Source organism: Natator depressus, chromosome 1 (genome assembly GCF_965152275.1).
Source record: "Natator depressus isolate rNatDep1 chromosome 1, rNatDep2.hap1, whole genome shotgun sequence".
Lineage (NCBI taxonomy): Eukaryota > Metazoa > Chordata > Testudines > Cheloniidae > Natator > Natator depressus.
The window spans coordinates 238,968,431-238,991,176 of record NC_134234.1 but is presented as its reverse complement, the minus strand read 5'-3'; the positions used below and the strand labels follow the sequence as shown (position 1 = coordinate 238,991,176).

At 47.7% G+C, this 22,746-nt stretch overlaps 2 protein-coding genes across 2 annotated transcripts in view; one reads left to right on the top strand and one right to left on the bottom strand.

Moving 5' to 3' along the window:
* Positions 1–22,746, top strand: part of WNT5B (Wnt family member 5B) — a 95,749-nt gene that overhangs the window by 36,593 nt on the left and 36,410 nt on the right. The window lies entirely within an intron of this gene.
* FBXL14 (F-box and leucine rich repeat protein 14) lies at positions 13,664–17,033 on the bottom strand. The gene has a single exon (XM_074949471.1). It carries the CDS (start codon positions 16,959–16,961, stop codon positions 15,759–15,761), a length of 1,203 nt encoding a protein of 400 aa, XP_074805572.1. The 5' UTR covers positions 16,962–17,033; the 3' UTR covers positions 13,664–15,758.

Genomic DNA, 22,746 nt, shown 5'->3' with positions numbered 1-22,746 from the left:
GACATTTCCTCAAATGTGTCACCTAAAAAAGAATGGCTCAGGTATGGGAATCTCCCTCACATCCTCTGCAATGAAGACCAGTGCAAAGAATTCATTTGGCTTCTCTGCGATAGCCTTGTCTTCGTTGAGTGCTTCTTTTGCACCTTGATCGTCCTCTGGCCCCAATGACTGTTAGGCAGGCTTCTTGCTTCTGATGTACTTGAAAAAAATTTGCTATTAGTTTTTGTGTCTTTTGCTAGTTGATCAAATTCCTTCTTGGTCTTTTAAACTTGACTTGCCTGAGTTTATGCTCCTTTCTATTTTTCTCAGTAGGGTTTGACTTCTAGTTTTTAAAGAATGACTTTTTCCTTTAACTGCCTCTTCTACTCCACTGTTAAGCCATGGTGGCGTTTTTTTGTTTGGAGTATACATTTAGTTTGAGCCTCTGTTACTGTGTTTTTAAATAGTCTCTATGCAGCTTGCAAGCAAGTGAGGAACCTAACTGGCTCATGCTGGGATTTTGCAGTACAGCAGGGTGATCAGTGAACACTAAAACAAGTCCTATCTTAAACGCACACCAGGACACGCATATAAGGTGCGGAGGCAAGTGATGTTTTAATCTAGACACAAAGGGCACAACTACACCACCTCCTTGCTGATCCCCAATTTAGTTCATGATAACCCAAATACCTGACTGAAGACAACTGCACCAAAACCAGTCCAGGAGTGTATTCCAAACATGTTTCAGCTCTGTGTATAAAGTCAGGGAGAGCCTTATCTTGTATTAAACCATGGATGGCCAAAGTCTTGCCATTCACTTTGTATTAGTTGTAATAAACTGGATCCTTGTCCTCTGATGCCCATCCTTTTGAGAAACAATTATGATCCAAACCAAAGGGACTGAGAATGGGGAAGCTGTGCTCACAATGTTTAATCTTCTAAAAAGGCCTTTTTGTTTAGTCTCATCTTTTCCACTACTACAGGGATTGAGGAACTTGAGTTCCCACAACCATACTCTCACCCCCTTTTTCTGGGCGTCTGTTTCCCCAGTGCACAGCAGTGTTGTTGGCCATCCAAAGATCATCAAAGGGATGCAGCTGCCAGGGCTGGGTACTCTAATAAGAACCTCCAGGGTGGGCTACAAAATCCATCATTGAACAAACCCCACCTGACCAACCATCCTCGGCAGCCTCTTTTCAAAAAAACCCAAATCCCTTCTATATCTCAAGGCTACACAGATCTGAAAGTTCCAGTCATCCACGCTCGCCAACAACATAAATTGTTTCCCTTCTGCCACATACTTATCACGCCATTTACCTCTAGCCACAATTCTACTGCAGCTAAGATGTAGGGGGGAACATCAAAACTCATCCACCTGATGATTTACTCAAACTCCTCTAAGCCAACTCCCACTGAGACTGCGTAGAGAGAGGTTTTCAAAACCTCTTCACCCCTTCCTGACACTGTGGGCCTCTCTTGCTCACAAGATACACACCACTCACACTATTGGTTAGTCTCTAAGGTGCCACAAGTCCTCCTTTTCTTTTTGCGAATACAGACTAACACGGCTGTTACTCTGAAACCACTCACACCAACTCTCCTAAGTTTTAAGTTCTCACCTTCCAAAATGATAGGGAAATATCCGTACTCACAAAGCTATCCTACCTCTATACCTGTCTCAGTTACAAGATTCGATCGCCTTTCAAACTCAACCCTGCTCCAGCACCCATCCTTGAACATTGGCAAAAATGCTTATTTACTAGCCTCCCTCTCATGGAGACCTAAGTGATAAGTGAGGATACAAATATAAATGAGATCGTCTTGTATCTATAACCTAGGGCTGCTAGTCTCTGGCCCCTGCAAGAAAGCCCCCTTCTCAGATAATATCTTCCACCATTCCAGAATAATTTCAGCACCCCATGTCCTCCCTCCCTATACCCATACTCCACAGATTAAAACATTCACTCTCTCTCCACTCCCAGTTTTAGTGCCAATCCTTTTGTGAAACAATTTCTTCATCCAATCAAAAAGTATGATCTGACTCAGGTCCAGCTGGGACTGAGGTGGGGATCTGTCTTACAGTAGTTAGCCTCCTTGATGGAGTCCTGGTTGGTGGAAAGATCAGCCTGTAGTTCAGTGGTGGAATGGCTCTGGGTACTGGCTACTGGAGAGTGGGAAATTTCTTTGAAAGAGGGCAGCCCCGCTACATGGAGCATCTAGCCCACTTCAGGGCAGATCAGGATTGTTATATTTAATGGTTCATCTTGCCTCAGATGTCAGTACCTCCAGCCTCATGATCATTTTTGTTGATCTTTGCTGAACTCCCTCCAGTTTATCAATATATGTCTAGTACTTTTGTCAGCAGAACTATATATGCAATATTCTAGATTAAAGCTCTGCCAAACTATGGAGAGGGAGATTGTTTTTTCCTCATCTATGATGTGATGCCTGTACTTATCTCCAAATAGCTCTAGCACTGTTTTGTATTGTGAACCTCACTTACCTAGGTGGACAGCAGAGGGCTTGGTCTTTCCTGTCTCTCTTTGCTTTCCATTAAAGCCTTTTTGTCAAACTCCAGGTGTGGTGCCAGTCCGACGACTGGGATCACTGCATCATGGCGGGCTTGCCTCTGGACGGTACCAGTCTTGACAGTGCTGAAGGCTTGTTTCTAATGGCCAGGAGCTGAGCCGCAGTCATCTCAATGAGATCTCTTGCGGCCTCAAAAGTGTCTTGGGTGGAGGATGGCTCCAACACCTCCACCTGGCACTGCCCTGCCAGAGAGTCGCTGTGAGCCGGACTCAACGGTGCTTTCTGGGGCGCCGGAGTCGACAGTATGGACTCTTGCTGCCTGGGAGCCAGGTCCTTCCTCTGGTGTAGCAAAGCATCCCCTGGCAGTTCCGCAGCTCTCTGAGGAGAGCGCCATTTGTCAGCCTTTTTGCGCTTGTGGGGCACTGGAGAAGTAGAGCGGGGCCAGGCCACTGCTCCTTGTTGCGGTGCCGGGGATCACTGGTGCTGAGCGTCTCTTGCGCTAGAGTCCTTCCTTGGCACCGATTTGTGGACCAATGCCGGAGTGCTCTGCACCAACGTGCTCAGGCCTTGGTGGTCAGGGGCCGCTGGATGGAGTGCGGCTTCCATGTGCAGCTGCTTTAAATGGAAATTCCGCTCCTTTTTAGTCCTGGGCTTGAAAGCCCTGCAGACCTTGCAGTGCTTGGACTGATGCGCCTCCTCCAGAAACCTCAGGCAAGAGTTGTGGGGGTCGCTATTTGGCATGGGGCTTGTGGCATACACTGCACAACTTAAAGCCTTGGGCTCGCAGCATGCACCAGAGCCCAAGAAAGGGTGAGGGGATAGGGACGATCTCGCTCACCAACCTCGATGCTAACTATACTAAACTACACTAACAACAACTACTATACAAGAAACAAAGAGAGAACTAGATAACTAAGCTAAGGGAGCACTTTCAAGGCAAGCAAGATGCAGTTCCAACGGCCGCCATGTGCGGTTAGAAGGAACTGATGGGGGGTCGGGTCGGCAGGGTAATTTATTGAGTCCAATAGGAGCCGACTTCCCCTCTTTCCCCTGGGTACTTGATCCCCCTCTGACCCTGGCCACGTCCCTATTCCACCCCTTCCATGAGGCCCTGCCATGCTCCCATTCCAACCCCTTCTCCAAAGTCCCCACCCCAACTCTGCCCCCTCCCTGCCCCTATTCCAACTCCTTTCCCAAATCCCTGCTGCGGCCCCACCTCCTCCCCTGAGTGCCCCATGTCCCCACTCCTCCCCCCCTCCAGTTTGCTAATGCTGCCAAACAGCTGTTTGGCGGCAGCTGGGCGGGAAGCGCTGGGAGGTAGGCAGAGGAGTGGGGATGTGGTGTGCTCAGGGGAGGAGGAGGAGGAGGAGGTGGGCAGGGGGCGAGGGGAGCTTGGATGCCGGTGGGTGCAGAGCACCCACTAATTTTTCCCCATGAGTGCTCCAGCCCCAGAGCACCCACTGAGTCAGTGCCTATGTTGAGTGCCATGAAGGGATCACTCCAGGGGGCTCCCTAACCAACCCAACGGGAGCTAAGGGAAAAAGTTTCCAACGACTGTGCACGTGGCATGCACACACCTGATTGGAATCGATGTGAACAAGCACTCAAAGAACACTTTGTTACTCACTTTTTCTACCATTCATGATTTCATAGACCTCTATCATATCCCCTCAGTAGTCCCTTTTTTTAAAACTAAACAATATCAGTCTTTTTAATCTCTCCTCATATGGAAGCTGTTCTATATCCCTAATAATTTTTGTTGCCCTTCTCTGCAGTTTTCCCAATTTTAATATACCTTTTTTGAGATGGGGTAACCAGAATTGCACACAATGTTCAAGGTGATATTTTATTATCTAGTCGTTATTGCTCAAATCCTTGTCCTTCCATTTATTAATCAGCCTGGAAGAGGTTCGGGTCAGAGGGTCCCTGTGTGATTTCACCAGGGCTGTTTGCATCCCATACCGTGCAGATGCAGAACTCCGGAGCTGGATGGAGATTTTTGTGTGCCTGTGTGTGTGTTCCTGTGTCCCCAGCCTTGCAAATATGGGGAGCTGGACTGGTGAGTGTGAGGGCCCAGGGCAGTCCCTGGGTGACCAGTCCTTGGGGATATGTGGGTCTATTACCGCAAATGCGGGGAGCTGGCCTAGGGAGAGTGTGAGGACAAGCGGCTCTGAGGGATGCACTTTCTTGGCAGGAGGCAGGGTGTGGATTGGCGGGGATCTGGGGCCGGTAGCCGTCGGCCCCCAATTGGTGGGCAATGCTGCCGCCTAGTGCTGCTGAGTGGTCCGTGCGGGCAGAGCAAACCGGGACCGGGCTTCAGCGCCTGACAGTCGCCGCTTTAAGTAACCAGCGCCGACCCCGCGGCGGTGGTGCTGCGAGCAGGGGCCCCGGGGGCCAGGCGGCTCCTGGCTTTGTCCCTGTGGACCCCCAGCATCACCGCCAGCCACAGAGAGGGCCGGCAGCGGGTCTCCCCCCCCCCCACACACACACACAGTGGGGGACCAGGCGCTTTGCCCCGGGAGCTTCTCAGCACCGCGGGCTGCTCCGGCCCCCGCAGAGCGCTCCTGGCTAGGGCCGCGGGCAGCGCCCCCGCGCCCGGCCCGCCCCCCAGCGGGGTCTTCGCCTCTCCGGTGGGAGCCGCAGCGCGCTGAGGCCGTTCGCTTGGGAGCTCCGGAGCCCGGCAGCGTGGCGTGTGCTGCCAGCGCCCCCCTGCATGCATGAGTCGCCACCGCCCCGCTTTGCACCCAGTGGGGTCTGCTGCCCTCGGGAGTCGGGGGAGACCGAGCCACCAGCCCCTGCGTGACAACTCTACCTTACGTAGCCCCTGCCAGGCTAACTTTTCCCTGAGGCCACAGAGGAGCCGCACTTCAATGAGCAGCACTGGCGCCTTTACCTCGCCTGCTATTTGACAGACGGGGGGCTGCAGTGTGGCTGTGGGGGAACAGGCTGCTCCGGCATCCTCCTGCTAGAAGGAGCTGTACACAGTCTTTAATGGAGAGAGACGTGTAGGTGCTCCCACTCTAAGCTGTGCGCCTGCACACAGATCCTAAACCCCGCCCACATGGCAAAACACCCGCACACAAAAATTTGCACAGAAGCTCAACTATTTGCACAGAAATTTTTTTTGCTCACGTGGCCTGTCAAAAATTAGAGGGAACATTGGGTGCTACCAACTTTGTTATTTCTTAAAGAAGCTGAGCGGTGTAATAATGTAACCAGTAAATACATTGGCAATCGATTTTTCAGCAGGGCCAGCTCATAGCTAATTGTCAGGTGGATGGTGGGGAGGGGATATCAGAGAATGGGTTGAGGCTGCTTGCAATATTTTGTTTCCAGGTATAAAAATGTGCCCATTTGGTGCTTAATTCCCTTGTGCAATTACAAAAGCTCCAGCAATAATTAAGCTCAATCTTCTGAATAAGGAGATGGGCTCAATGGTGGGTGGAATAAAGTCCCCATTTCTCAGCTGTGCCAGTGCTCTTACTGTCTCCTGCCACTGGCTGGAGCCTGCCCTTTACCCCCTGCCACCATCCCTGAGTATGCCTCCTGCTACTAATCCCTTGCCCCCTAATCCTGGCCTTTACCTCCTGTCCTCCTTCCTCAGCCAGTTACTTAGTAAACTCTTATTGAATTTTCCGTACTCTTGCTTCTGTTGCCGTCTTGCCTTGTAACCCCCATCTCTGCTGTCAGAAGGAACAGGACTGGGTGGTTCTGAGGGAAGGAGCTGGTAGTTGCCATTCAATTGTACCATGCTAATAAGGGACTGCCCCTGAACCCAGGACTAGGGCCAGAGTTGTGGGGAAGGGCTGTCTTAGAAATAGCTGCAGTCCAAGTATATTCACTTCTCTTCCAGCCAAAAAGTGTGGGGACCTATTAAGTATAAGCAGAGAGGCTATACAAGCAGGGAAGAACCCTCACCTCTTCTGTACTGGACAACCTACCAGAGAGATTCTGCACCAACAATTTGTGATCTAGGGCACAAGACTTTTGGTCCATACTTTTATGGGCCGTGCCCATTGTAGTCCAAAGAGTGTGAGATTGACTGCAGTGCCCTTTTAAACACACAAGTTTAACACTATGGGGCAAGGGCTGCTGCAGTCAGCACTTCAAAGCTTGGAGGCATATGGGAGTAAAATTGGGCACCTCCTTGGGCTAATTTGCTCCTTCCCCACCCTAATATCAGCTGTTTCAGTAACTGGCAGGGGGTGCTACTGTGAGGAATGGAAAGAAATTGGCGTGCAGAATTGGCTTAGTTGCTCTCTGGGTGCCAGCCAGGATTTCAGCTGGGAAAGCTGTTAGCTATCCTATGTCTCTCTCACTCTCCCTGCCCTTGGTGCTTGAGGGAGAGTACTTCTCCCTGCCCCCCCCGCAAATGAAATATTTCAGTGTAACATTCTTTGATCCAAGTTGTTCTTGGACTGCATCTTCTTTACTTTGCCCCATTCTGTTTTGCTACAGTATTCAGGATAGTTATTAGAGAAATCAGATGAAGTAATTCTCTCTCCTCGCTATTTCACAAGATCCATTCTTTCCCCCACTGTAAAAACAAACACACAGAGGGATTTGTAGCACATTTGTCACTTCAGCCAAATGGCAAAAGGTAACAGAAAGGGCAGAGCTTGTCCAGGTTTTTCTGTTGGGAAGACTATGAAGCAATAACTACATCTTCCAAATTAAAGCACATTCTGGGAGAGGAAAGATGGTTCCCTTGTGATGGGGCAAAAAGTGTCTTATAGAACTGCTCTTTCACATGTGGCAGGGGAATTTGCAAAAATGCACATGCTTAGTCTGTCTCAACCAGGGGTGTTTAGAGATGAGTGTAACTGTCAAGGAAGGAGAGAGTGGATGGGCTTTTATTGCTGCTTAATGCAAGTCATTTTAGTTTATCCCTCAAGGTAGCTATAAGTAAATATGGTTTGTTTGTATGCTTCTGATAAAGCATGTTTCCCTACACTCTTACAAGTTAGGTGGAGACTTTGCAAGCTTCTTCAGGTACTCATACTATTGTAAACGTTTAGACACCTTGCACTAAGGCAAAGAGAACCAACCTCAAACAGAAGGGACAGGGTTAAAAAAAAGAGGATAGGGAGAAATCATTTAATCTTCAAATCACAGCTGGGGTAGCTCTGTGTATAAAAATTAGAATCATGAAGAGGGAAGGGAATTGACCTACCATAGATCCTTTAGCAGAACAGCTCTGTCCTCGGGCCAGTAACCTTTTTCAGCAGGTAGGAGCTACATTTAAATTATATAAATATAAATCTTTGGTAAATACTCACAGGAGAAATACAGTAGCCATATACCTCCACTACTTCAGTTTAAATCTTCATTTAGATGATAGTGAAAGTAATTTGGTTTTTACTTAGGGATTGTCTACACTGGCAATTCACAGCACTGTAACTGTCTCGCTCAGGGGTGTGAAAAAACACCCCCAAGCGCAGCAAGTTTCAGCACTGTAACGTGCCAGTGTAGACAGTGCTGGTAGCTACGCCCCTCGTGGAGGTGGATTTCTTAGCTCTCCCAGCGCTGCGCTGCAACCACATAAGCCATGTTAAAGCACTGCCACAGCAGCGCTTTAGCATTACCAGCGTAGACTAGCCCTTAGAAACCTCCCATTTGAAAATCTATGCTCAGAAGCTGGACAAGCGTGGCTGGAGTGAAAGCTTAGTGTTCGCTCACGAGTATTAGTCTCTTGCTTTCAAACTCACTGTAAACTTCATTTCCCCTTGTAAAGACAAGTCAGCTCTGGATTGGTTTGAAATCATTGCAATGCCACTTAAGGTTGAATTGGCATTTAGTTAATGTGTTTGGTAGATTTAATTAAAGAGGGGGGAAAAGCACTAATGTCACTGCCAAATGTGGAAGGAATCTAAGTTCTGGCAGAGAAACCTGAAAAACTTTCTCTCACTCTTTATTTCATGCAGCTTAGTGCTGGGGAATTCAGCAGGAAGGACTCTATGGCTGGACACGACAGGGAGCATTATGCAATCATGCCAGCAGCACTGGCATAGTGCCTAGTAGATATCCTTAGGGGTCTTCAAATACAGCCTCAGCCATTCATTTCAGTTTATCGATTATCTTTTCTCCACAGATGGCAATATTAAAGAGCTGCTGGCCAAATAAGTGGGATTTATGGAAGAAGAGAGGGAGAAAACAGAAGAGCCCACTTTGCTTGAACCAAGCTGTGTTTGTAGTGAGACTTGTAGATTTAACAGAACACATACCTTTGAGTTGTTAGTAGCAGCTTGTGTTAACTTCTGTTTTCAATTCCAAAAACTCTTTAGATGACTTGGCCACCCACTTTTCACCTTAACCCTTCTCTTTCCATGCATCACCATGTTCAAAAACAAGTTGTAGTACAATACAGAGTACCTTGCACTTACAGCATTTTTCATCCTAAAATCGTAGAGCCATTTATATTAAATCTCAACACCTCTGTAAAGCAATTATCCTCATTTATAGATGGGGAGACAAGGGGCCTAATCCAGTACGACAAGTACCCAAAATAGGGATTGTTGTATTGGGAGAACGTAAAATGGAACCCTAGTCAAGGCGACTCCTCTTGAGTACACATGTGCACGCTGACTCAAAATTGTATAGGGGAAACTCCATTATCACCTACCTTGGGGACACCAGCATGCAGGTCGCGCCCCCCACACTCCTTGGGGAAAAACTGCAGGGAGGAATCAGCCAGTAGGGGCACTTGCAGAAGCAGCCAAAGCAGGGACCTTCAGACATTCAGAGAATTTTCTAGTTTTGACTAGACTTTTTCTGCTCTGTGCTGAGTGGCTGTTTGCTCCATCCTGCCTCTCCCTCAAGGTCTTTCGCTCATCTTCAAGCTGCATCAGCCAATCTTACCCTCTGTCTCCATCACTCTTCCACTTAGCTTATCCCCTCTTAACTAAACACACCCAAAGCCCTCCAGACAAACCCTGGAACTAACATGCCTTTTGCGGCCATCACATGGTGGACTCTGCTTGTGTGTTCATCCCTTCCCGCCATCCTGTGTCTGTCTTGTAGGTTTAGATTAAAAGCTCTTCAAAGCAGGGACAGTACTGCTGTTTGTACGATGCCTCATTCTTAGTTGGTCCTTAGGCAGTGACATAACAAACATGATTAAAAATAATGACTGAAGTTAATTGGAGTTTTTCTGTTGACTTCAATTGTAAAGATTAGGATGACATGAATTGACTTCATAGAATCATATGAGATTAGGGTTGGAAGAGACCTCAGGTCATCTAGTTCAACCCCCTGCTGAAAGCAGGACCAACACCAACTAAATCATCTCAGCCAGGGCTTTGTCAAGCCAGGCCTTAAAAACCTCCAAGAATGGAGATTCCACCACCTCCCTAGGTAACCCATTCCAGTGCTTCACCACCCTCCTAGTGAAGCAGTGTTTCCTAATATCCAACCTAGACCTCCCCCACAGCAATTTGAGACCATTGCTCCTTGTTCTGTCATCTGCCACCACTGAGAACAGCTGAGCTCCATTCTCTTTGGAATCCCCCTTCAGGTAGTTGAAGGTGCTATCAAATCCCCCCATTACTCTTCTCTTCTGCAGACTAAACAAGCCGAGTTCCCTCAGCCTCTCCTCATAAGTCATGTGCCCCAGCCCCAGATCATTTTCTTTGCCCTCAGCAGGACTCTCTCCAATTTGTCCACATCCCTTCTGTAGTGGGGGCCCCAAAACTGGACACAATGCTCCAGATGTGGACTCACCAGTGCCGAATAGAGGAGAATAATCACTTCCCTTGATCTGCTGGCAATACTCCTACTAATGCACCCCAATATGCCATTAGCCTTCTTGGCAACAACGGCACACTGCTGACTCATATCCAGCTTCTCATCCACTGTAATCCCCAGGTCCTTTTCTGCAGAACTGCCGTTTAGCCAGTCGGTCCCCAGCCTGTAGCATTGCATGGGATTCTTCCGTCCTAAGTGCAGGACTCTGCACTTGTCCATGTTGAACCTCATCAGATTTCTTTTGGTCCAATCCTCCAATTTGTCTAGGTCACTATGAACCCTATCCCTACTCTCCAGCGTATCTACCTCTCCCCCCCAGCTTAGTGTCATCTGCAAACTTGCTGAGGGTGCAATCCATCCCAGCATCCAGATAATTAATAAAGATGTTAAACAAAACCAGCCCCAGGACTGACCCCTGGGGCACTCCGCTTGATACCGGCTGCCAACTAGACATCGAGCCGTTGATCACTATCCATTGACAATCTAGCCAGCTTTCTATCTACCTTATAGTCCATTCATCCAATCCATGCTTTTTTAACTTGTTGGCAAGAATACTGTGATATCAAAAGCTTTGCTAAAGTCAAGATATATCACGTCCACTGCTTTCCCCATATCCGCAGAGCCAGTTATCTCATCATAGAAGGCAATCAGTTTGGTCAGGCATGACTTGCCCTTGTTGAATCCATGTTGACTGTTCCTGATCACCTTCCTCTCCTCCTTCCAGTTCACTTCAAAACAACATTTTTACTATTCTCTACCTCCGCTTCCAAATGAGTCATGTTTGATAAGAACTTTGCACTGACCCATCTCTCAGTTCAGAAGTGACTGGAGGGCGAAAATATTATTTCCTCTGTCACACTAGGGAATTATATATTGAGGAGAGTAATTGGTCATTGGTTAGTCTCCTCTGCCCCTTTACTAGCATCATCTCTTTTTTAGAAACCATCTCCTTACAAATAAACAGACACATTGCTCCAGCTCAGACCACTCCCAATAGTAAGACTTATGTTTAGGACCAAGAGAGCATTGTCATTTCTGAGACTAGCCCATTTCAAGAGGGAACAATGTCTGCTGTTCCTAATACTACAGGACTTCAGGGAGGCTCTGGTTTCAGCACAATTTCCTAAAGATTTTGGGTTCTATTTAAATAATATGTTGGTCCACTTAGCTTGTTTCTGAGATGAAGTTATAAACAATATTTTAGCCTCAGAGCCGTCCTGTTCCTCACTTTAGAAGGACTTCAGGACCACAGACAAGATGCATGCATATGCAATTTTGAGGTCTGCCTTAGTTCAATTATCCATGTTAACATGTGATTGAATGGGGAGAACAAATCATCTATATACTATAGCTTGCTGTCTATATTTTTGTTGGAATCTGGTAAGCCTGTGACCTAGCGAGAGGTACAATTTACTATCCCTTGCAAGGACCATGGCTAGCTATATCAAATATTAAATATCTACTGGTAACTGGAACCTGGTCTGGAATTCCTATTGTTTACTGGGGTTCACACATCCTGTTTTCAGTCAAGAAAGTATTGTAATTTTTCTTTAAAAGGGAAGAAAAAGATCCAATACCTCTCTCCAAGTAAAGGAAGATGGATATAGTGTCAGGCTCAATTAGATCCAATTGTGATGGCTTTCCCCAAAGGGAACAATGCAGCTTTTGTGATGCACTCCCAACAGAAAGCTTGGTAGTTTTACAAAAATAATCCTGCAGCCATCTAGGTGCTGGCCCTCCTCCCTGGGGTGCAGAGGAGAACCCAGTGAAACTCCGCCGTCCTAGCAGGAAGTGGGATTTTTTTTAAAGTGTGTGGGTGGGTTTCTGCAGCAAGAAAGAAGGAATTATGAATGCTCTAGTTTCAGTCAAAAATACATCAAAATATACAAGCCAGAAAGATTACAACTGGAGACAGCCATAACCTCTTTGCTAGGGCTATACTGTGGAGAGCTCATCTACCTGGGTGTAACTTGAGAGAAGCTGGCTAGGATAGAATAGTTTAGATGAAACAAAGTAGCCTGCTACAGCACTAGAAGTACTTAAAATGCAAATGTACAGGAACTCCAGACCATCCCCCACTGCCCCTCCTCTGCATGGAGGAAAGCAGCTTAAATACAGCCAGGCCTGGAGAGGAATGTTAAAAAGAGGGGAAGAATCACCCTCCTCCTTTCCATAGGGACCCTCACATGGCGAGATTCAGTATGCATGACTGAACAAGCAAGCAAGCAAGCAAGCAAGGACAGCTCCTCTTTTAACTTTCCTGAACAATGGCTTTGCTCCTTCCATCATTTCACATTCTCTCTAACCCCAACCCTTCTTTAAAAAAAAAAAAAAGGGGGGGGGGGGAAGAAAGAGAGAGAGAAAGCCCTGCTGCAGTACTTAGATGGGAGAAAAGCTTTGTTTCATGCCCAATAAACAGCTTAAGCCCCTATCTCAAACAACAATACAAACCTCACATCACAGAAGTCTAAAAGGGACCCTGTCAGGTTAGAAGTCATACGTTAAAAAGAAAAATTTCGATGGTACAAAAGGACATCTTAGATTATTAGAACAATGTTAAAAATCCAATTTTTCCCATTTCCTCTTTACTTTTATCTCAGAGTGTACAATGAAAAAGTGGAACAGCATAGTCAGTTTTCTAGTTATTCACTTCCAAGTTCTCATGCACTAGCAAAAGACAGCAATTTTGTGTTGTTAATATTGCAGGAAAATGTTTGGGGTCTTTTGGGGTGTGGGGAAAGAGCAGAAAACCAGTTTTCATGGACTTTTAAATGAAACAGGAACATTGCCATGTGTCTTAAGTTTTTTAAAAACGTTTTCCCCCCTAAAGTGTCAAGTTTGATCTACTACACATCACTTTACCCCTATGTCCCTTCATAACAAATTTTATCAGTTGCAGTTTGCCCAACCCCAGAATGAACTGGTACCGCAACATTAATCTCTACTTTCACTCAATTTATCTGAGAAAGTCAGCTGTTCTCATATACAATATTGGCCTTTCCAAAAGGAAGCAACGCTCTCTTGTACATTTCTAATTATTACATTACTCAACATCCTGCACAGGATTGACCAGACTCCCCATTTCCTTTTACTCAGACCAAGTCACTCACTAAGTCAAGAGCACGGGCGAAACCCTCAATAAGCACACCACATTTCTTGCGACCAGTAGACAAGATACCTACCTTTAAAAAACCAAAAACAACACAGATACAGCTTTTTTTCAAAAACATACTTCATATTTCCTCTTTTATTATATAAATATCAGTTTAACCTTTTACTGTAAGAATATAAAATGTTTTAAGAGGATCTTTGTTTTTTTTATACAAATTCACAAACAGTACAATTAATCCATAGGGGTCTCTGGGTTTGCTTTAACTCCATGGTCTGGCCTGTTATTGTTGAGGATTTGAGATTTTGAATTAAAAAAAAAAATAAAGAAAAAAGGCCAACATTTGTTTCTTTAAAAATTCATCAATTATTCTTCCTCTTTAAAATAATAATTAAAAAAATCTAAAGAACCAGCTCCATTTTACTGACAGAACAGAGATAAGACAGATGAATTTCAGTCTCCTCCCCTTCACATCGCAGCCTCAGGCCCTGCAGGCCTGTTCTGCTCCTCTCCCCACTTACAAACAGGAAGCCTCACACAACAGTGACCCTTTTTTGTAGGTGATTTGGGAGGGAGAGGGGAATATTTGCATATATATATATATATATATATATATATATATATATTTAAGAAACTGAACTTGCATTTCACACATTTCAATACCCCAATCCTCAGTATGGATTCTCACATGTTACACATGTTTGTGCTAGAGGAATAAAAATGCAGAAGCACAGCTGGATCCCCAAGCCCCAGTGGAGAGGGAGGGAGAGGCACAGTCAGAATGTGAAGGTGGGGCACATTAGGGAAAGCTTTAAAAAAAAAAAAAAGTTACAAACCCAAGGGGCATCTTTCCAGTCTAGGCACAAAAATGTTTCAGTCTCAAAATCTCTTTCTTGTAAGAATTCCAGGGCTTTAGAGAAAAAAAGTAACAAATTAAAACGAGGTAGCCAGACATTATATATATATTTATATATATAGAATATATTCAGCAGAAAAAAACGTACTTAATCCACAAGAACAGCAACTTCAAATGTCTTTAAAAATAAAACCATGGAAGAAAATGAATACTGAAGAAAGAAAGGATGAGAAAAAGGATGTAAGCAAGGGGAGGGTGGTGTTGGTAAGAGGCTGTTTTGTAGTAATAATTTTTTGTATGTATTTCAAAATAAAACCACGTCACAGTATCTCAAATGAAAGCAAAAATGAAGCTGGAGATTCTTCCTTAAATCCCTTGGGCAGATAGGAGCTGGTCATCCCCTCTGCCCCATTCGCCCCCAATCCAAAGGGGAAATGAATGTGTGGCTGGATATGTCTTTATCCCCACGTCTAAGAAAGAGAAGGCAGGGAGGAAGAGAGAGAAAAATGAAAGGGACGATGAATGGCTAAGGTGACTCCATCCCTCCAATGCAGGTGGGACATTTGAAGAGACTGGGATCTGTCTTCTTCTCTGTTGGGTATGGGGAAAATGGTGTCTTCATCCCCAGTATGAGGAGGAGGGAGAAGTATTAGGAGTCTGTCTTCATCCCCAGTGCAGGGAGATGGGGAAAAGAGTGGAGGGTCTAGGCACTCTCTCCAACCACAGTGCAGGGTGCAAAGGAATCATGTCCCTGTACTCAACGCGGGAGGGGAGGGGACCAGTGTAGCTCTCTCAATATCCAATGCACTGGAGAACTGGTGTGGTGGGAGATTGTATCCAACCACAGGGTAAAATGGGGTAGAAGTGAAGAGGGGGTGGGACTGGAAATAAATGGAATATGTATATCTGGGAAAGGCTATTTCTGTCACAATCCCCAGTTGGGATGGGGGAAAAAAGGATTGGAATGGTTTGACAAGGGGGTGTCTTTGTACCCAGCGCAGAAGGACTGGGGTCAGTGGATATGGAACATGCAGCTAGTAAGCTTTTTTTTTTTTTTTTTTTTTGGGGGGGGGGTGTTCCCATTTCCATTCCCACCCCCATTAGAGAAGATCCCTATTCCCAAAACTGAGCAGGACTGGAGGTGAATAAGAATAGGGGGCTTTCTTCATCAATCCCTAGTGCATGAGGGGTTAGAATCAGAATTGGAGTGGGGAGGGGTATCTCTAGCCCCAGTGCATAAAATTGCAGGCCTCTATCCCCAATGCAGAGAAGGATGAGGAAAGGGGTACTGTATTCCCAATGGAGGGCTGGGGATGACATGGAAGAAATGAGGGTTCTCTCTCTTCCCTCTCCTGCCCCAGCCAGTGCAGAGTTGGGTAGGTGGCATGGAAGGGATGGGGTGGGCTCTCTCTATCCCTGCCTCCTTCCAGTGCTGGAGTGGGCAGGTAGCATGGGTCTGTGTGTGCCCCCCCACCCCCCCTCCACTGCAGCAGTCAGTAAGTCCCTCCAGAGAGGATGGAGGTCTCCAGGTGCCCCCTCCTCTCACCTCACCTTCTCGCTCTCAGTCATTTGCCAAAGTCCCAGGTTAAGCACCTTGAGACAGGGCAGCTGGGTGATGCGCTCCAAGCCCCGCTTAGTGATGCGAGTGCAGCCATAGAGATCAATGCCTGTGAGCTGGCTGAGGTGCTCCGCAATGAGCTCCAGGCCCTTGTCAGTGATACGGACACACTGGCCAATGTTGAGCGTGCGGAGCCCATGCATCTGGCGCACCATACGGTTGATGCCCTCATCGCTGATGTGGCAGGAGCAGAGGGAGAGGGAACGCAGCCCATCCAGGCCCTGTGCGATATAGGCTAGGCTCTGGTCCCCCACCTTGTCACAGAAGGAAACATCGAGGCCCGAAAGGCGCAGGCTGCCCATGGCCAGATGCATGATGCCTGTGTCGCTGATGTTGTCACACGAGCGCAGGTTGAGGCTGCGCAGGCTGCTCATGTGGGACAGGTGGAGCAGCCCCGCATCAGAAATGCCCCCACAAAAGCTGAGGTTGAGCTGGCGGAGGCGTCCCAGGCCTCGGGCCAGGTGCTTTAGTGAGAGATCGCTGAGCTTCTGGCAGTCCTGCAGCGTGAGCTGCTCCAGGCCCAGACAGCCCTCAGCTGCACTGCGGGTCATGCCCGCCAGGTGCCCAATGCCCACGTCAGAGAGGTGGCGGCAGGAGCGCAGGTTGAGGCTCTTGAGGCGCTGCAAACCCCAGGCGATGAGTAGGAGGCCGGTGTTGGTGATGTTGCTGCAACCGCCCAGCTCCAGCACCTCGAGGCCCTTGAGGTACTGGGCGATGCGGCCCAGGCTGCTGTCGGTGATCTGTTTGCACAGGCTCAGGTTGAGCGCCCGCAGCGAGCCGATCTCCGCCACGAAGGCATGGCCCAGCCCGTTGTCGGTGAGGTTGTAGCAGCCGCTCAAGTTGAGGCTCTCGATCTCCGCCATGCCCTGGATCACGTAGCTCAGGCTGCGCCGCAGAGACAGGATCTGCACCCGCCGGATGCCCCGCGCCGCCAGGCTGGGGAAGAGCGAGGGGTTGGCGCGGCGCAGGTGCAGCTTGGCCTCCACGCCCCGCCACACGGAGCGGTGATAGGCGGCGTCCCGCCAGGCCGTGCACACCTGCGCCGCGCGGCCCTTGTCCCGCACCTCCAGGTACCCGAAGATCATGGCCAGCAGCTCCGGGAACAGGCAGGAGATGTGCGTCTCCATCGCACAGCCAGGCCCGGCCGCCGCGCCCGCCGGATCCCCGCTGCTCGGCTCCTCCGGGCCCGGCCGGCTGCCGCGCCCGCCGGATCCCCGCTGCTCGGCTCCTCCGGGCCCGGCCGGCTGCCGCTTCCGCTGGGTCCCCGCTGCTCGGCTGTGGCTGCTGCCGGCTCCGGGGCCCTCACATCGCCGCCCCGTGTGACAGGCCGGGGGGACGCCGCTCGCGGAAGAGGCCCGGCCCGGCTCTGGGGCTCCGGCCGCCGCCTCTATCCCCGCCCCGGGCGGGCCGCGCTGCGGCCCCCGCGCTGCTGCAGCCGGTGCGGGCGGGCCGCCCCGTGCCGCATTGTGCCGCCTGCCCCGGGCGGGGGCTCCCGGAGGCGCCTCTCGGTCCCTGGTGCCGGCTCCGAGCCCCGCCGCCTCCTTTGTCTCCGAGCCGCCTTCCCAGCCCCGCAGCCCGGGGCCGCCCGCAGCCCGCTGCCCCGCGCGGGGGGAGAAGGGGCCGCGCCGCCGATCCCGACCCCGCCGCTCTGGGCCCAGGCTCCGCGCTGCCGCCGACGGGATCCGCCTGCTTCGCTCCTCCGCGCTGCGCTCGCCGCTGGGCCCAGGCGCCGCGCTCCGGCCGGGGGGAGGGGGGAGAGAAGGAGGCGGCGCTGGGCTGGGTCTGGCGACGGCTGAAGCCTTCTCCTCCCCCAGCGCAATGGTACGATCCGGAACACTCCGAGCCGTCACCCTGGAAACAGCGCGGCCCATTCTCTGCGCTCGCGGATTAACCCCTGCCGCGCCGCCACCGCCGCGCTGCCCCCCTCCCCGGGAGCTCCCGGCCGGGAATTCCCTTCCCCCACAGCCAGCCTCGACCTGGCGCCTCTTCCTCTCCCGAAGGAACCATCCCCCCCGCCGCCAGCGGGCTGCAGCTCGAGTCCCCGCTCCCGCCCGGCCCAGCAGCAGCCGGATGAGGGGCCTGGACACGGTCACCCACCGAGCCATGCGCTGCCCCCGCCTTAGCACCGCTCCCTGCCCTCCGCAAGTGTCTCCAGAGCCCCCGGAGAGCCCCTCCGTCCCTCACGCTGCAGGGCGGCATATCACACGCCGCTGCCACTCATCGCTGCCGGCAGGTTAAGGTCACAGCTTCCCACCCCCCCAAGCCAGGAAACACCGTAGCCATATGTCTGGGGAACTTCAGCTCAGCCGTAAGGGCCCCGGCCGCCCTGGCTTTGTCTCGATTTGGGGGAACTAAAGCCCTGGTGTAGGCAGGGCAGCTTGTGTCTTCATAGGCCTGGGGCTCTGGGTTTCAACTCGACCAGCAAGCACGTGCTGAAGTACAGCCTGCCCTGTCTGCCCTAGAGTTGTTAGGGGAGGTGCTAGCTAACGTGGCCTTTAAAAAAAAACAACAACCCTTTTTCACCCTTGTCTGGGCCTAATTTCCCATGAAGCTCCGTAGGAGTCTGTGAGCTGAGAGATTTGGTTAATTGTGTATCAAGGTGACATTAAACAGCAAGGCTGGCTAGTCCATTGGCTCCACACTAGGAAGTGAAACCAGGACAGAAAATTGTTTTCAGCAATGGGCATGTGAACAAATATTGAAAGTGGTGTAAGTGCTAATGTAGACCAGGCACAGGTCATTAAAAGGCATTTCAAGTACAGACTGCTTGAGACTTGTATTTGCCTGGTCTTAACAGCCTTTTGTGCATTAGTAAACATTGTACATGTTAACGTGGGTGCAGCTGCACTCATGTTAAAAACAGCTTAAGTGCTAGTATAGGCCAGATAAAACTTTTCAAAACAGTTTCAGAAAACAGTATTGCCTTTTTCTATTGGAAAAGTACAACAAAATTCCCACTGGGTCAGGTGAACCTGGGGAAGCCTTAGGACTCATTTTTAACACTGTTTTGGTAACTTACTTTTTAGCACATTTAACTAAAACACTAACAAAACTGATCTGGGTACTGGAGCCTAGATTATACTACAGCTCCCATGAGCCTGGCTGAACTGATAGCACTAGTTTTAATTATTTTGTCCGTGTCCGGTGTAGAAAAGGAATTTAAACTGTTCTCAGTACTGATTCTGGGGAGATAATTGGTGAAAACTATTTCACCAATGGTTATTTCACGTAGCATAGACAAGTTGCAGTCATGAGTTAAGATTACTATGAGAACCATCACTGATGCATTTCCTGACTTAAGTGTTTACAGCCGTAAATTGAACATTATAGTTTTATTTCTGTTTCCCTCGGGTCTTTTTGTTTTTAGGTAAAAGGGGAGATTATAAGGCTAATATCTCTCTTGATTTGTGCGGTTCCAGGCTTGAATCTTAAATAACTGTGAATCTCCACAATGAAATAGCTGCAAAACACCCATACTCCTGTTGATAGTATACATTATACATTATTCTGTAGTTCATTGATAGCATGTTAACTCTAAATTCAGAGAACATTTTTGTACTGCACATGTGCTAAGCCATTTTTTAAAATCATGCATATAATGTTTGTTTGGTTTCTTGCTGCATGTTTGCCAGGAAACTAGTTCTTTGTGATGAATAGCCACCAGGAAATATATGGGCCCTGATCCTGCATTCTTATCCACTTACATGATTTCCTATATTAACTTGAGTGAGTTTCTGAATGGCCATGTGGGGTCTATTATAGCAGATCTTACTGCGTGTTTGGGATCTAAACTTGTAAAATTCAACCCATTTTTGTGGTTTTAGGTGGGGGAAAAAATCTTAGGCCCTCATTTTGCAATCTGCTCATCCTGGGGGGACCCTAACGTGAATGTGCAGCCCCACTGAAGTCAACTGGGCTCCTTATGGTGATTTCCTGTGTGGATCCGTCAGCAGGATCAGGTCCTTAGGTTTTATCTATTTTACACAAGAAAGACTATTTTCTACCCTCTCCCTAATTATAAAATATCCTATGTGAATAGATTTTACTCTAAATAAATAAAATCCACTTTTCTGTTTAGACCAATCATAGAAAACCTCAGCCGAAAAGAGAGATTTTACATCAAGATGAGAGCAAATGAAAATGGATTGTAATAGAAGTCCTGACACATTAACCATTCCAAGTGCATATCATGGTATATAAACTATATGGGCCCAATCATGCAACCCTTATTTATAAGAATTGTTTTATTAAAGTCAGAGAAACAACTTGTATGAGATGTCTGCAGGATTGAGCTCTATGCACATTGGGCAAAAGATGAGAGATACAGAACATGGGATGGTGACATTACAGAATGTTGGGATAGTTGTGTTACTCATAAAATTGGCAAAGCTACAAGTGAGTTATGTGTCATCCTGAACAAATGCCCATATAACTTTTATACCTTTATACTATAGTGTATTCCATATATGCCATACTTGTTCCAGAAAAAACCATCCTATAAATGTTTTTGTGTATTTTAATTACTATTTTTCAATTCCTCTACCTTACAAATTAGAGTGGTAGAAAAAATGACCATTTAAGGCCTAAAAAATTACTTAAAACAGTATTTCTATCTGGTATTGAGGTGTCATGATTTTAATATAGGCCATCTGTGACTAGCAAAGGCTACAAACAGATGATGCATATTCTTGGAGAGCCTGAAATCTCTTTCTCCCATGGCATGCAACAAGAATCTTTAAATCCTGGCTGTCCACAGAGTATCAAAGCTTTTAAATCTGTCACCGGTCTAAAATTGGCTAATTCTGGTCCTTGGACTGGTTGTAAAATTGAATCCCTGATCCACCATGGTAGGGGGGAAAAGAAAACATTTTTATAGTAGGTTATTATTTTATCTAAAGGATGGCTCTTTGGAACCACTCAGAGTTTTAAAATATCTGCATGCAAGTGGAATGGTCAAAATGCACAATAAATGCAATTTATCACATGGTTTCCTCTGTTTAACCCATAGTTGCAGAAATAAAGACATTCATGCCATGTTTATCCTGACCTCATGTGATACAAATGTTTTTATCACACAGATGGCTAGCACCATCTCTTGATAAACTGCATTTATCAAAAACCTCATAGGCACTCGGACTGCTGATCTATCTCCTGGAACTATTTTTAGCATTCCAAACCCTTGAACAACTCCAAGCAGCTACTATCTCTTTTTGAAAGGACTTGACAGATAAATGTTTCATTCCCCCCTCCAGCTCCCTCAAATTACACTGGTATTCGGTGCAGGCTGGACAGTTTTTATTGGTAGGTTGTTCAGGGTGATTTGCATAACTGGATTGTGGCTTCAGCACTTGTGAGTTATTCATGCTGATAAAACTGCACTGTCATGTATTCCGTAACTTATATCACATGTGCGGTCATGATATCCATGGACTTTTCTGCAGTTCTTGTCTTAGCCTGTCCCTATTTGTTTCCCTTGCCTCTTAATTCATAATACAATATTCTCTCTCTCCTTCAGGCATGGTTCAAATGAAGCATATAGTAAAGATAGTGAATAAAGGTCCTGTCATAGGTTGTACTTTTAGTGCGTCCCAGTGGGGGCGAAAGTGGGTGCCTCTCATCACAGACATCCTTCTCTAGCTTCAGGTGTCTCTGTAGAGCCAGTTTAAGGTGCAGAGTGTGATTCTCTGATCAAAGTTTTGGGGGAGAGGAAAGCAACCCTTTACTAGGCATTAAACAGTCCAAAAAAAGGTAAGAGCGAATCAAATAATGCGGTAGCCCACAAAACAAAATAATGCGGCTCCCCCAGCGGTTCCCCAAAAGATAAGAGGTCAGTAGTGTCTGTGAATGGGGTCTGGGCCCCTCACTCCCTGGTGTCCAATAGGACCCAGGCTGGGCATCCAACAAACAAAAGGGAAAACAAAGGGAAGAAGGTCCCTCTACATCTTCAGAGGGCCCAGGTGGCAGACGCTTTTCAGCAGCTTAGTGGGTAAGCAGCCCCTATTCTGTGGGGCTAGGGAGCTCTGGTTCTGCTTCCCTCTGAGTGCCATCCTGTGCCGGGCTTGGATTCTCCTTTCTAAGGAGACTTCCCTCTCCAGATTTGACAGGCCTCACAGGTACGCCAGGTTGGGCTGATCGTGCCCAGAGGAGCTCTTTGACCCCTTACTGCTGTGTGGAAATGTGTCCCAGTACATATCCCTGTGCTCTTTCCCTGCTTCACTCCAAGTGATAGAGCTCCAACCAGGGATATGGAAAAATCCATCCTGAATTTAGCCACAGAAATTTCCCAGTTGATATTTTCCACTGAATGCATCCGATGAAGTGAGCTGTAGCTCATGAAAGCTTATGCTCAAATAAATGTGTTAGTCTCTAAGGTGCCACAAGTCCTCCTTTTCTTTTTGCGAATACAGACTAACATGGCTGCTACTCTGAAACCAGTTGATACTAGCTCTCTTGCCAGTGGGTGGTGGCTGCTGTGATTCCAAGGGAATGAAGGCACCTATTAAACTATTGGCAGCTATTAAAAAAATAATGTTCTTCTGACCCTTTTCTTCCTTTTGCTTTCTATCACGCCGATTGAACTCTAATCCAGCTCCTAAAGCAGGGATCAGCAACCTTGCAGAAGCGGTGTGCTGAGTCTTCATTTATTCACTCTAATTTAAAGTTTCACGTGACAGTAATGTATTTTAACATTTTTAGAAGGTCTCTTTCTATAAGTCTATAATATATAACTAAACTATTGTTGTATGTAAAGTAAATAAGGATTTTAAAATGTTAAGAAGCTTCATTTAAAATTAAATTAAAATGCAGAGGCCCCCGGACCGGTGGCCAGGACCCAGGCAGTGTGAGTGTCGCTGAAAACCAGCTCGCGTGCTGCCTTCGGCACACATGCCATAGGTTGCCTACTCCTGTCCT